Raw genomic sequence first — 13203 nt, forward strand, 5'->3', positions numbered from 1 at the left:
CAAGAAGACAAGAGGAAAACAGAAAAGTTCTTAGCTTGAAACCCAAGCCACGCAATGTAGATATTACAAAAGAGGCGCGATCTTTCTGTTAGTCTAGGTAATCACTCCACGCCTAGTGTCAGTAACACAGATAATGAAAGATTCAAGTAGTAAGAGCTGTTCATGATAGATGTAAGACAACTACAGGAAGGAACTTTTAGAAACATAGTATCTGGCCCGATGCCTAAACATCAAAATTCTGAATATGTACAATAGCCACCCGAAGCGCCGACGCACGGAACGTAGAAGTTAGAGAACGCCCGCTTTAAACCCTTTGAAAATGCGAACGAAAACAAAAAAAGAGAAAATGGGTCTAAATCCTAACGACTATCGTCGCATGTGGTCATAACTGGTGGGGAACAGTGGCAGCGAAGGGTCCACAACATCATTATGTGGTCTTCTGGCTGCCATTGAGATATCTTCGTCGCTGGGCGGAGCAGTGACCACGCGCGCGGGATGCGGGTGGGCTTCTGCATCCTCCTCGCCTCTTGCGATCTTCTCTAGGGACGACAACTCGGTCGTCGTTCCGGTGCGAGACCAGCGGAAAGAGTCACGGTCGTCGCCAAGAGGTTTGTACTTGGTGTCGGGCTTCTTGAGGAAAATGGCGTAAACCATACCAACCAGAAGGTAGACCAGAAGCACAAGAGTGAATATCGCATTAAAGATGAAGAAGAGTACACCCAGGATGCCAGTCATGAGATCAGGTTGGTCAAAAACGTCCGAGAAGACAAGTAGGAAGATCGTATTGAGGGAATTGAGTACTGTCGTTGTGATTGCAGCGACATTTGCACCCTTACTCATGAACGGCTTGATGATGGCGGTGGCAAGCATCATGCAAAGTTCCACAATAAGAAGAACGATCGATTGTGCGACCGGTGAAGGCTGGGCGAAGGCGATAACCATTCCTTTAACAATGGTGTAGACCAGAGTTGGGACAAGGAAGTAGTAGACTGGAGCGCGGTAATAGATATACAGGAAACCCCACTGGTTCAGAGTGGCAGGGTCGGAATAGAGCGTGTATGCAGGTGTGTTGTGCTGCTGTTTCGACCGTATTGCGCGTTGGAATACCTTGAATGCGGCAAAGGCTAAGACGGCAGTCGTCACTAGCCACATAGTAATGGCCAAGACAATTTCGGCAGCCGAGTCCCGGCGAGTCAATTCCCAGAGACACAGAACACACATCTGAGGGTATCCGATGCACGCCAGCCGGAAGAACGTATTGCGGAGAATAGGTTTCCAATCTGCGGTGGCGCCAATGGCGCGATCTAATTTTGGAACCGAGGTCTGTTTCTTGGCTAGAACGACTCGGACAACCAGAAACAGACCTACACAAGCGACGATGACCCCGGTGACAAAGTAATAGAATAGATATCCAGTCATAAAGATATTGGTCGGTTCGATGGACTCACGAACTCCAACGCGTTCGATACCGCGAAGAATGATTTGACTTCCTTTGTCTGCGGCTCTGCGGTGGATCTCGGAGGAACGCTTTTGGAGGACAGTAGATACAGAACCGGTGGTTGTCATCACGTTCGAGGGTATACCCCCGGTAGCACGTTGGAACCAGGTCGCAATTGTCTGCAACGCATTCGACCGCACAATTCCCAAACTCCATTGCATGTTCTGGGTCCATGATTGGACAAAAGGTGGCATTTTCACTGAAGTCATCCCAGCCATTGCCTGTGTTTGAATGAATCCTAGGAAGGCAAGCGATCGGAAAGCAAGGTGGGTTGCCGTGTTCGAATGGCCGAGAAGCGATATGACCGTGGAGGTGATAAGACCCAGACCGGTTATAATGGCGAGTGTCCACGCCACACCGGCCTGATAGACTGACTTTCCATTGCGAATTCGGGTCTCCAAGCAAGTGATCTGTTTACCTCCATTTTTGTATTTGAGCTTGAGGCGAATAACTGCGTCGATGTCGGGAACGCTGTAGGAGATTGCTATGACGTAACTGTTAGTCAGAACACCTTTTTCCGCTCCGAGAAGAAATCAAGAAAGTGTGAACGAACATGGTATTTGTGAGAGAATGTTGTCACCCAATGTTTGAGAGACTGTGGGAATTTGGAGTTCGATGGCTTTCATGGGACAAAATACCGCCAAATCAAGACTGCAGGGATCGAATGACTTGGTGAGTGCTTTGTATCCATACACTAAGAGGTCCACATCAATAAGCACCTCTCCGGCTACTTCCGAATAGCCATCAAAGATGATGCTTATGGACTTATTGGATGGTGTGAAAACTGCATTGAAGTTATTCACGGTCACTTCGGCACTCTCGGAACATTGTGTCAGCCCGGTGGCTTGGAGGAGATTCTCTGCTTGTACAAGATGAAGACTCTGGAGGAGGATAAGAATGAAAGCTCCGAAACGGGAGCCATTCAGTTGCATGGCGACAAAATGAGTGAAGGTCAAAAGAGAGAAGATGGGAGTTTCTTTCTTTTTGCTTTTGATTTCCTGATATCACTAAACTCCACAGCACGACGTAAGCGCTCGGTGGAGCCAGGAGATCGTCCAGGGTCGCGCAGTGAAACACCGCTCTCAGGCAACCACAATTCATACAAAAGCGGGTTGGACTTGGCTTTAATATCTGATTTACTGTACGTTGTACGGAGTATAAAAAAATTGAAATCGTGATCAACAATATTCCCGTGTTACCTTGGTTATCCCAGCCTCGCCCCTCTTCACTGCCCCCAGCCTCCTAAGCTACTAGATGATCATGTCGATGAAAATCTTTATTTCAGCTTAGTCCAGCTTTCTAGGAACAATGCCCAGAAATACGTCAATGCAATAAAACTCTAGTCCGCCACCGGTCAACACGTGGTCCAAACTCGTTCCGCAAGCAGCCATCTCCTGAACTCATACATAAACACCTGGGCCAACCTAGAATTTCCGTACCTGGTTACAATTGGCATATTTGAAACGTACTTAGCTCCGAGTTTATACAATATAGCGTTGGTTTGGTCTTTCCGCTGGCTTCCAGATCATCAACAGATCATTTCCCTTTCAGGACACCAAAAGGATCTGATTTCCTAAATTTAGAATGGTGGCGATTGCGTTTTGAGACAGCTCATGTCTCTCATTGGGCAGTGTAAGACTGGTTTCAATGATCGACCAATAGAAATGTTCTCACATCTGCACCTTAATCAAGTTCATTGCCCCAGATGGAGGATATTGTATCCATCATCTCAGACAAAACCACATGATATTCTGTGAAAATGATTGGTTATCTTTTGAATACATCTGAAGCCCCGGATTTCAATTGACTTGGTTTGTTCCACATATTACATACTAAAATCAAAGGCGGGGAGAGCTCAAGAAGCACCCCATTGTACCCAACATATCTCATCCATCTTCGATATGTGGTGCTGATCTATACTCTGGCGATCTCTTGGGATGACGTAGCCACCAGCCCCAGCCATAGGTAAACCATAGAATCAAGAGTGAATGGCCATGATTATATTCAGCAAATGGCGATGATCTGAGGAGTTATTTATGCTAGGTGATATCACATGTGAGTAGGTGGATAAGTTTTGCTTTGTTGCCCAACTCACTATTCCGTATGCATATTATCCATTAGATCGGTCGTGTTGTGGATCTCGATTTATACAGATTTTCTGCGTTTCCCTGGTAATTGAATTGATCCAGTTCTTTTTCTCCTAGGATTTACAGTATGTAGTAATAGTAGTAATATCTAGACCATTAGAGGTAGTCAAGTTGACGGAGGGAAAACACCAGGGAGGTGGGGACTGACACGGACAAAAGCAAAAAAAGATCCGCTCTACGGCTCCAGCTATTTGCTCAAAGATAGACAAATAAATTTCAATTACTCAAGACTAGGTCAGCATATACGTAGTATGCTTTTATGCAAATTGAAAAATACGTCTTAATATGCATCTCACTCTGTCTATACATTGTAGTCGCCTGTACAAGGCTAATAAGCACTCTATATACCCCGGTTTGTGACCAAACCGCTCATTTTTGTGTCTCTTCATCGTATAGCGCAGGCGTAATTGGACCGGTGTTCTCCTCGTGGTACGATATCTCCTTGACCTCGAAGCGGAACTGCTCCTCCTCTTCGGCGAGGGCGGCCTTGAGTATCTTGTTCGCTCTCCAAACAGGCTTGCAATCAAACAGGCGGTCGACCTTCTCAAGAGGGACACCGCTAGTCTCAGGGATGAGGAAAAAGGCGAAGAAGAATGCCAAAAATGACAGTGCAGCGAAGAAGAAGTACACGCCATAGTGCATCTTGTCGAACATTTGTTCAGTAAAACGCGAAACGAGGAAGTTAAACAGCCAGTTGCTCGCAGTTGTGGCGGCCTGAGCCAGGGAACGGAAATTGGGGTCGAAGAATTCCTGGTAGTTTGTCAGGAAAGGGTTGATTGTTGATGGGAATAAGCAATGACTTACGGAATTAATAACCCAGGGAGTACCATTCCAGGTAGGGGTGTAGACTGCAGTCCATAGGTAAAAGAAGAATATAGCCGCAATGCCTCCGCCATTCAGAGACGTGCTGGGGTTATCTTCGGGTTTGACAACACAGATATAGGCACCGATGACCCACATACAGATGGAGCCAGTCACAGCACCAACAAGGAGCAGATTGCGCCTTCCAAATTGATCGACCAGGAACAGGAGCCAGACGAAAGTCATAACGGCCTTAATGACACCGAAGATACCGGTCATCAGGTTGACGGTGTTGGGGTCGACACCAATCTAAGGCACACAAGTTAGTCTATTTAATTCATAATTCGAAATGCAAAGACGAAGCGCAATCATACTGATCTGAAGATGGTAGGCGAGTAATAGTTTATGGCATTGATACCGGAGCCATTTTGCCAGAAGAAGAGCATGCAGCCTAGCATCAGGCGGTACATAACGCTCTTGTTGGTGGCGAGAGCCTGGAATGGCTTCCAGAAACCAATCCCGATGGAAGTTCTCTGATGCTCAAGGGCCTGGTCGATAGCAGCCACCTCTTCGGTGATATACATGTCGTTAGCTTCCAATTGGCGAATCCAGCAAAGGTTTTCCATTGCTTCGCGGCGGCGGTTCTTAAGGAACAGCCAGCGTGGGGATTCCTTTATCCACAAGGCACCGATGAAAAGCAGACCAGACGGGATGAGCTGGATGGCGAATGGAATAATCCATTGCTCATGATTCTGGGGCATGTGTTGTTCAACACCATACTACCATAGCTAAGTTAGGTCTGAATGCAAGGCCAGCATAGGGTAAAACAAAGCCTGGGGAGAGGCAAGGAGACGCACATTAATCCAAAAACCTAACATTCCACCGATCTGCCAGCCAAGCTCATACAAACCGACGAGCCGTCCTCGGATGGCAGGTGGCGCTAGTTCGGAAAGATATATAGGAATGATATTCGAGGCTATACCAGTACCCAAACCGGACAGCACACGACCAGCATACAGAATGCCCAGCCCTCGGGCACTGTTAGCACCGAGTTGTAGCCCGGACCCGAGAAAGAACACAGTGGCGGCAACAGCCAAACTCCATTTGCGGCCAACGAAGTGACCGAGGGCGTATGTTCCGAGGGCGCCGAAAAAGGCACCGGCAATGAAAAGCGAGACGATATTCTCGCTGATTAGAGCTTTTTGTGGGGAAGACATCTCGTCGAGGCCGAACTCCTTCATGAAAGAAGCGAGTGTGATAGTTGTACCGATAAAGGCACTAGTATAACCGATCATATTTGAACCACATGATGCAATGCCGGCGAGTGCATATACACGCCAGTTGTAAACGGACTTTGGCGTTGGCCGGTCCTCGGCAAGTGTGAGAATACCCATGACCAAAAAGGTGACAAGCTCGAGCTGTGTCAGATAGAATGGAAGGTCAGGGTGAGAAGGCAAAAGTTTTTGCTCGAACGCGGATGGAGGAAAAGGAAAATCTCAGTAGGTGGTAGAACGGAACCCTAAGTAATACCTGCTGTCCTAATGGACTGTGGGTGTGGAAATTCCCCAACTGAGCTCCCCACAACACACATCACATAACCCCCATAGACCGGGGCAGTATAATATGGGGTTCAAACGCGAGGCTACAATACAGCGATGATACAGATGCAGATGCCCTGAGTGGGAACACTGCCCGGGGTAGCGTTTTCCCCGGAGGAAACGTTCAGCCGGTAAGTTAGTTTTAGAGTATCCATAACCCACATGTCAAACACGGGACCCTACTACTTCCTCGACAAAATCACCCAGGACGAACTATCCTATTGAAAAGGATATTTTGGGCACAGCAGGCTGTAGACAAGTTTGTGACATGCACTGCTTCCTAGAGACGGTTACGCGTTTAGCCGTTCGATCACGTATATTGGGAGAGACCTTAACCATATGTGGAGCCGGAATTTTGCCGAGCTCTCGGGAAGGCAAAATGTTTATATCCGAAAGAGACGGAGTAGCACATCGGCAAACGGAAGAAGGGCTAAAAGTCTATTTGATCCCGACTTCGGGATAACCGAAGTTATACACATATTTCAACTGTAGTGATACATACTGTGCTTGTATGAATTCTTCAAGTTGCATAATGACTTCTCCCTGGCTGCAGTCCCACACTCCACAGTATCTCCGTATCTCCCGAGAGTGGCTCCTACTAGCGGGGTAATCACTCACCATCATGCACGTCCACAAGGTTGCACTAAACGTAACTCCGGGTCTTATATGGTAGGGGCAATCGGGCGCGACTTACCAACAAATAGGGATATCCATCCTCATGGATAATAAAATGTACTGATCCGATAAGTTACATGGTTTCTACTTACATATTTAGTTATGATGTGTTGCCAGTGGTGTTTAAATGGCAAGAACTATACAAGCTCTTTTCGGCCCGGTTCCGGCTTGGAAGCATGCCGTGGCGTAGCCGTCCGGCCTTGGTACTCAGAGATCACCATTGATACCAACATTAAAATGGCAGCCTTTACCCATGGAGTTATACCAACTTTCAGAGTTAAGGACAAGTTGGCAATAGGCTCTCCCCAGCCATTAATGATATCCGGGGTACGTTCAAGAAATTTGTGATCCAGAATTCAATTGTTTTGTGAATATTATCCAGCTTCCGGTGATGGATCGTCGGATTTCAACATAGGAGCTCTAATGTGAATCTTGTGGCAGTAATTAAATTGGGTCAATGTTGATACAACGAGACGTCTCCGTGTGTCAGAGCTAGGTGAGAAATGTGGACAACACACCACGATAGTGTTTGCCGCAGCGTTATTTTGGGTTATTGATGCTTGGGCAGATTTTATATATGGTCTCGTGAATGAAGAGATTTAGACAAGTACTAGAGGGCCGTCTAACATGTGGTATTGGAAGAGAGTCTAGATTACTTTAATTTTCACAATAGGAAACCTGAGGCAACATTATTAAAAATTATTGTTCCTGAGGCAGAAACACGTGCCATCAACCTTGGGCGCTCCAAGTCACGATATGTCAACACAAACCGCATGTATCTTATTGGAACACAAACGCCCAACTGAAAATACTCAAAGGGTACCCCGCTGTCTCTGTGATTTTGTGGATACGCCGTTTCCCGGATCATGACCACGTCTAAAGCGGGGCATTTCCAAACTGTGAGTCTTATCAGTTAAAGACATGCGAATGTTAGCGCGTGTCTAGTAATTCAAATCACGGTGTGTGAAGATCAAATTTATTTATCTAGGTTCTAAATAGTTAATAAGCTAACCATATCATGAAAACCCAGCAGGAAAAAACAAGCTTTGGAAGAAAGGAACAAATCATCTCCCATCACGATGGAAAACCGAGTATCTCTCGGCTCTATCCAGAAAGCCGTCTGGGACGGTCGTTTGCCACTGGAGATTGTTTTAGCTTCATCCGAAAGCCGAACCTTTGATAAGACCGATCCATACCTTGTATGCCTGTTCTTCGCTTGATATCTACAAATGCTAATCTCAATTGCTAGATCTCATATCCACGCATCTCATATCTTCCCTCGTTGCTACCCAAGCTTCGAGCTTTCTTCTCAAGTTTCCTGATAGAGCCAAACTCACAGTCCCATGATGGCTGGTTCGAGTTTGAGGGTGTGCCCCTGAAGTGGCACTACCCAGTCGGGCTGTTATTTGATCTCTATGCAGGAGCAAACCCCGCCTCAAAGACCGCCAGAGATAGCGAGTCCCCTGATAATGGATCATCGCTGCCTTGGCGCCTCATAGTCCACTTCAGCGACTGGCCACATGATCTTGTTCGGCTTGATGCTGATGGAATGGTCATGAACGACGCCTTCATAAACAGTGTGAAGGAGGCGGATTTCCTACGAAACGGTACAGCCAAAGGCATCATGAGTCTCTCAAAGGAAGACTCATCAGGACTTTGGAACGCCGTTCAAGAGCGTGAGTTAAGCATTCTTTGTAGAAATGCTTCCACTGCATCAATGATGGAGACTATTCTAACCCGATGAAACACAGTCGATCTTCTTTCTTTTCAGCGCATATCAAATATCCTTATTCCTCAGCTATCACAACCTTTCCGCAACGTCCCAATCCGAATCTTCCTACCACTCCCGCTAGATGCTGAGTCTTCTTCCCTGAAAGTGGTACAATCGCCACTCCATCCCTCAATACCAGCCTCGAGTATGCAGTCAAGTCAAATTTTGAGCTCGCGGAGCGGTTCCACAACCCAACCTCAAACGATCGGGACTGTTTTACACACATTACTACCAAATCTATTTCCCAGTCGGAGAACCCCTGTCCTTGCAAAGCCCGTATTACACGGTGCTGTGATACCCATGTCTGCTCCCATCGAGGAGGTTGTGAGAAGCTCCGCTTATGGAGATGGATGGGCGTATCTAGTTGTTCGAATGATGGGTTGAATTCTGCCCGCAGATTAGTAGAGCGGCTCAAGTGTTATATAAAGCATACAGCTTGGTATGTCTGACGACATTGCTTCCCCTTGAATTCAATTTACATCAATATCCGTATATTACGCCTTCAATTATGATAGGGGGTATTATAGAACTGTATTGAATAGACAACAAACACCGAGCCCGTATAAACAAAAGAGCGTGGTATCACAATCGCTATATGCTAACACCGTACTCCAACTTTCAAAAGAAGTCTCTAACTCATGGGATGGGTATAGCAAGATAAGAGAGCATGAAAGATGAAAAGAAGAAAGGAACCAAACAAAAACCGTAAATCTCATGGAAATAAATAATTGTTCTCACTGCCCACCAAAGTTGCGGAATCACCTGTATCGGACCTAGCCCTTTCGAACCTAGTCATATCTGACTCGCAGACTTCAGACCCCATATCCTCAAACACCGTCGTTGCACTGTCTCTTCCACTTCTCTGTCGTCTTGGACGTAACTTTCCATCATCGTCAAACCACAAAGATCCGAATGGGTTTTTCTTCGCTATCTCGAAAGCCGTGATTGGAGTTTCTCTCGTTTCGCCGTTCATGAGACTAGTATTCTCGGTCGGGATTTTGACAGTCAAGTCCGCACCGGCATCAAGCAAAACCCGGAAAATTGGTTCCCGTCCTCGTTCTGCTGCGAGATGAAGTGCCGTCTTTCCTTCGTTGGTGGTAGCGTTTATGTCTGCTCCCAGTTGAAGCAATAATTCAATTAGAGATGGACGCGGAAGAGGTGCCATTGCTGCAAGATGGAGAGGAGTCTCAGCAAATTTGGAAGCCGTGCAGTCGTTCACTGAAGCACCATGGCTGATAAGAAGCTGGATATATTCAGCGGTTCTATCAGATGCAAGGTCGGGAGCTCCGGTTCCTGCATAAACAGTTTGATGAAGAGGCGTCCAGCCTTGGCTGGATGTTGCTGCCACATTTATTCCTTGGTCCAGTGCAGTCCTGAGCATATCTAGACAGTCTTGGTTAGCCGGAGGGGTGATGTGAAGAAGTGTCTCGCCCTTGGCAGTCTCGACATCGATCTTGGCATCCTTGTTAAGAAGAAAATCGAACATTGTCTTGTTTAACCCTACAGCAGCACACTGGAGAGGGGTGTAGCCCTGAGACGTCCGAGCCTCAATATTTGCACCTCCTTCTAACAGCTTGGAAGCGATTGAAACACTCTTGGAGTACCGAGCTTGTTCATGGAGTAACGTTTCCCCTTGTTTGTTCCAGACATTGATATCAGCTCCACCAATTATAAGTAGATCAAAGGCAGTCCAGTGTCCTTTCCAGGCTGCATATTGCAGGGCTGTGGGTCCAGCGAGGGAGCGGGCTTCAACATGAGCACAGCGTTGCAAAAGCAAAGAAATCGCTTCACAGTTATCGGTATTGGCAGCCAATTGAAGAGGGGTCAGTCCTGCGTTATTACCGATTTCAATGTTGGCCCCCTTTTCAAGCAGAAATAAAATAATACGTGGTCGCTTCCATTCAACAGCAAGGTGGAGCGCAGTGTTTCCGGTCAGGGTATTCTGGAAGTTCAGATCTGCCTTGTGTTTCACGAGCAAGGGAACCATGGACTCATCCATTGCTGTTCCTACGGCCACATGAAGACAAGTTGCACCGTTTCGATCAGCAATTCTTGAGTCGGCATGATGAGCGAATAATAGCTTTATGCACTTTCGATGGCCCCTTTCTGTCGCGAAGTGTAAAGCTGTCCTGCCATCGGCTGTGACTGCATTTTCTTTCGCGCCGTTGTCAAGCAAAAAAGCGATCATTTCATCGTTCCCTTGAATGGCAGCACAGTGTAGGGGACTCAGTCCTAATGAGTTGTCCTGTCCGTTGACATTCGCCCCTTGTTCAATGAGTCTTTGCGATTTCCCAGGGATGCCGAAGAAGGCAAGGATATGGAGTCCACTCCAGTCCGTAGGATATTTTCCTATTCCCATTTCCGAGGGTATTCCTTTAATCTTTTCTGCCGAATAGTTGAGGGGAGGTCTCCTCCAAAGGAGTTTATTGAGGAATGTTTTGATCATCACTTGAATTGTGGTCTCATCATCGTCGACTTGTCGTGAATGCTGTCCCCAATAGGTAGCGGCATAATCCAGAAACCCTTTCATCAGGGGGCGAGAAGGGCTATTGTTATTTCTGTAGCACTCATCAACCACGTCATCGTGGCTGAGAGCTGAGAGGCATATCTCCGCTATCTCTTTCTGGGCATTGGGCAAGAAAACTCTGGCAGCTGACCCGTCAAGGTACTCTTTCGCGGTCCTGTGGACAAAGCGTACTGTACCCGATGTAGCATCCACTGCTAAAAGCCCAGCAGTCTTTACCAGAAGAGAATGCTCAAAACTCATTGGTCGTGAAGCTTCCATGGCGTCATTTTCACCCACGGCACTTCGGAGCTCTGCAACGGTCAATGGCCGGAGTGCATAGAGAACCCAATAGATGTAGCGAGTCGCAGCCGGGTTGAGGCTCACGACCTGCTTCATTGCCTCTCCATAGGCCTCGCCTAAGTTCTCCGGTAGATAGTCCAGGGCTCTTACAAGAACAGCGCGGTCTTTGTATTGCGATAATAAGTCAAGGTGTAGCTTGGCAAGAAGGAACCTGAGTAGCAATGATTGTCAGTCTCTGAAAACCTGAGTATACACACTGGCGGTCAGTACTTACACTCCATGAGAGCTATCAACCACGGCATGTATAATCTCATCTTCTAGCTTCAGGTCTGGATGTTTCACTCCAATATGCTTTCTAAAGTTACTGTCACGTCGTGCGCGGGCCAAGGTGTAAAGTCCAATATCTTCAGGCGGGGCTAAAACACTCATATACCCAGGATTGTCCACGGGTTTGATACCGCTCATGTCCCGCAAGGTGACAAGAAGTTGAGCCTGTTGAGGTAGCTTTTGCAATCGACCCAAGATGCGCTCTTTGTCAGAGAACATGTCAAGTCCATCGATAACAAAGAGCACCTTTGAAAAACGATTCACCTCGGCACGGATCGCATTTTGATATGCCTTTGGGGATGAGCTTCCTTCTCTCAGAGACTCCGAGTAGTACAGTGAAGAAGCTGCGTAAGACAAACTGCGCTTGCGGTATACAAGCTGTGCGAGTATGCTCTTCAAAATCTCGATGGCTGTATGTTCTTTCCCAGAACCCTCCTGACAGAAGACGAAGACAGTAGCCACATCTGGGGAGGTGAACGTTCTCTGAAGATGGTCAATGATGGCCGATCTGCATAGAGTGTTAGTTTCAAGAGATTGTTGTGACATAATTTCCACTTACGATAGGTAAGTTTTGCCAGCACCAGCTAACGGCCATGGTCATGTTAGTACATAAAATAACAGGTTATGCAACCTTTCAGTCAATAACTTACGAGGCCCTATGCAATACAGTGTCCTGCAACCACCAAGCAGCCAGTGTTTGAAATGTTGGTTCTCAAAAACCCATAAGCAACTTCCTTGTTGTCGTTTGTTACATAGGTCTGCAAGTGTAATGAAGTGTTCCGAGGATAGTCGACTTGTTAATGATAGCGCGCGTTCCTCGAATTGTTTATCAATCTGGACATTAGCTGCAACGAAGAAATTGATTAGACCTAGAATTCCAACCTTAGGGTATAGACAATGCGACGTACCTGTTTCAACATCCCTGTGTTTTTTAAGATCCTTCCTTATCTCATTGTCTAATGATATTCGGTCTCTTTGGTGATAGGTCAGCAAATTAAACCAGGTGTCAATCGGATCCGGAAACATTACTCTGAATCTGGTTGCATCGACAAAAGGAACATAATCTTGTATTGTTCCAATCTTGGAATATATGTCTTCTCCAACAAGTGCTTCCTGAAGTAGAAAATGCTCACGCCCCCTGGTTGGAAATAGAGCTCAACAGACTTCATGGTCAACCCAAACCATCCGAGAAGCTCGGCCAGAGCCCTGAGGCGACCGACCGCAACAAACCCTTTTTCATCCGACCAACTTATTTCATCTTTGATACGATATAAAAGGTCGAGTATGTCTGTCAACAAAGACAAAGCCCTCAGTGAAGAGTCGTGTAGATCACGCCCGGTGTTCAGAAACCGCATGGCCACCCGCGTGGATTGGGCGACCTGAGTGAGGATTTCGCGAACCGCCGATACATTATTCGCCATTATGCGGGGTTCACTAGAGGCATGGAGGCGATGGTCGACGGAGGTCACGATGTTGGTCACACAAGGTTGTAAGGGGGGGCGATACAACGGCGACAATAGAAGAGAAAACGGGATGGGAGGATAATGATTAACATTAGACCGAAAGTTATCAGTCACACG

The 13203-nt window shown here is 46.9% G+C and overlaps 4 protein-coding genes across 4 annotated transcripts; 1 reads left to right on the top strand and 3 right to left on the bottom strand.

Annotated features, from left to right (window-relative positions):
* Positions 1–366: 366 nt before the first annotated feature.
* On the bottom strand, positions 367–2430 carry PGRI_039340 (transient receptor potential ion channel family protein; the record flags this gene model as incomplete). The annotated part of the gene is made up of 2 exons (XM_040791647.1): positions 367–1982; positions 2052–2430. The coding sequence occupies 2 exons, from the start codon at positions 2428–2430 to the stop codon at positions 367–369; spliced, it is 1995 nt and encodes a 664-aa protein (XP_040645219.1).
* A 1584-nt stretch (positions 2431–4014) lies between these two features.
* On the bottom strand, positions 4015–5840 carry PGRI_039350 (sugar porter family MFS transporter; the record flags this gene model as incomplete). The annotated part of the gene is made up of 4 exons (XM_040791648.1): positions 4015–4395; positions 4450–4755; positions 4821–5225; positions 5304–5840. 4 exons carry the CDS (start codon positions 5838–5840, stop codon positions 4015–4017), a joined length of 1629 nt encoding a protein of 542 aa, XP_040645220.1.
* A 1958-nt stretch (positions 5841–7798) lies between these two features.
* PGRI_039360 (autophagy protein 5) lies at positions 7799–8874 on the top strand (the record flags this gene model as incomplete). Its single annotated transcript, XM_040791649.1, has 3 exons — positions 7799–7918; positions 7969–8395; positions 8471–8874. The coding sequence occupies 3 exons, from the start codon at positions 7799–7801 to the stop codon at positions 8872–8874; spliced, it is 951 nt and encodes a 316-aa protein (XP_040645221.1).
* A 328-nt stretch (positions 8875–9202) lies between these two features.
* Positions 9203–13044, bottom strand: PGRI_039370 (NACHT and Ankyrin domain protein; the record flags this gene model as incomplete). The annotated part of the gene is made up of 6 exons (XM_040791650.1): positions 9203–11507; positions 11571–12131; positions 12183–12207; positions 12274–12279; positions 12532–12596; positions 12653–13044. 6 exons carry the CDS (start codon positions 13042–13044, stop codon positions 9203–9205), a joined length of 3354 nt encoding a protein of 1117 aa, XP_040645222.1.
* Between the last annotated feature and the right edge of the window lie 159 nt (positions 13045–13203).

The sequence above is a fragment of the Penicillium griseofulvum genome (assembly GCF_001561935.1).
Source record: "Penicillium griseofulvum strain PG3 chromosome Unknown contig_87, whole genome shotgun sequence".
In the NCBI taxonomy this organism is placed as follows: Eukaryota; Fungi; Ascomycota; class Eurotiomycetes; order Eurotiales; family Aspergillaceae; genus Penicillium; species Penicillium griseofulvum.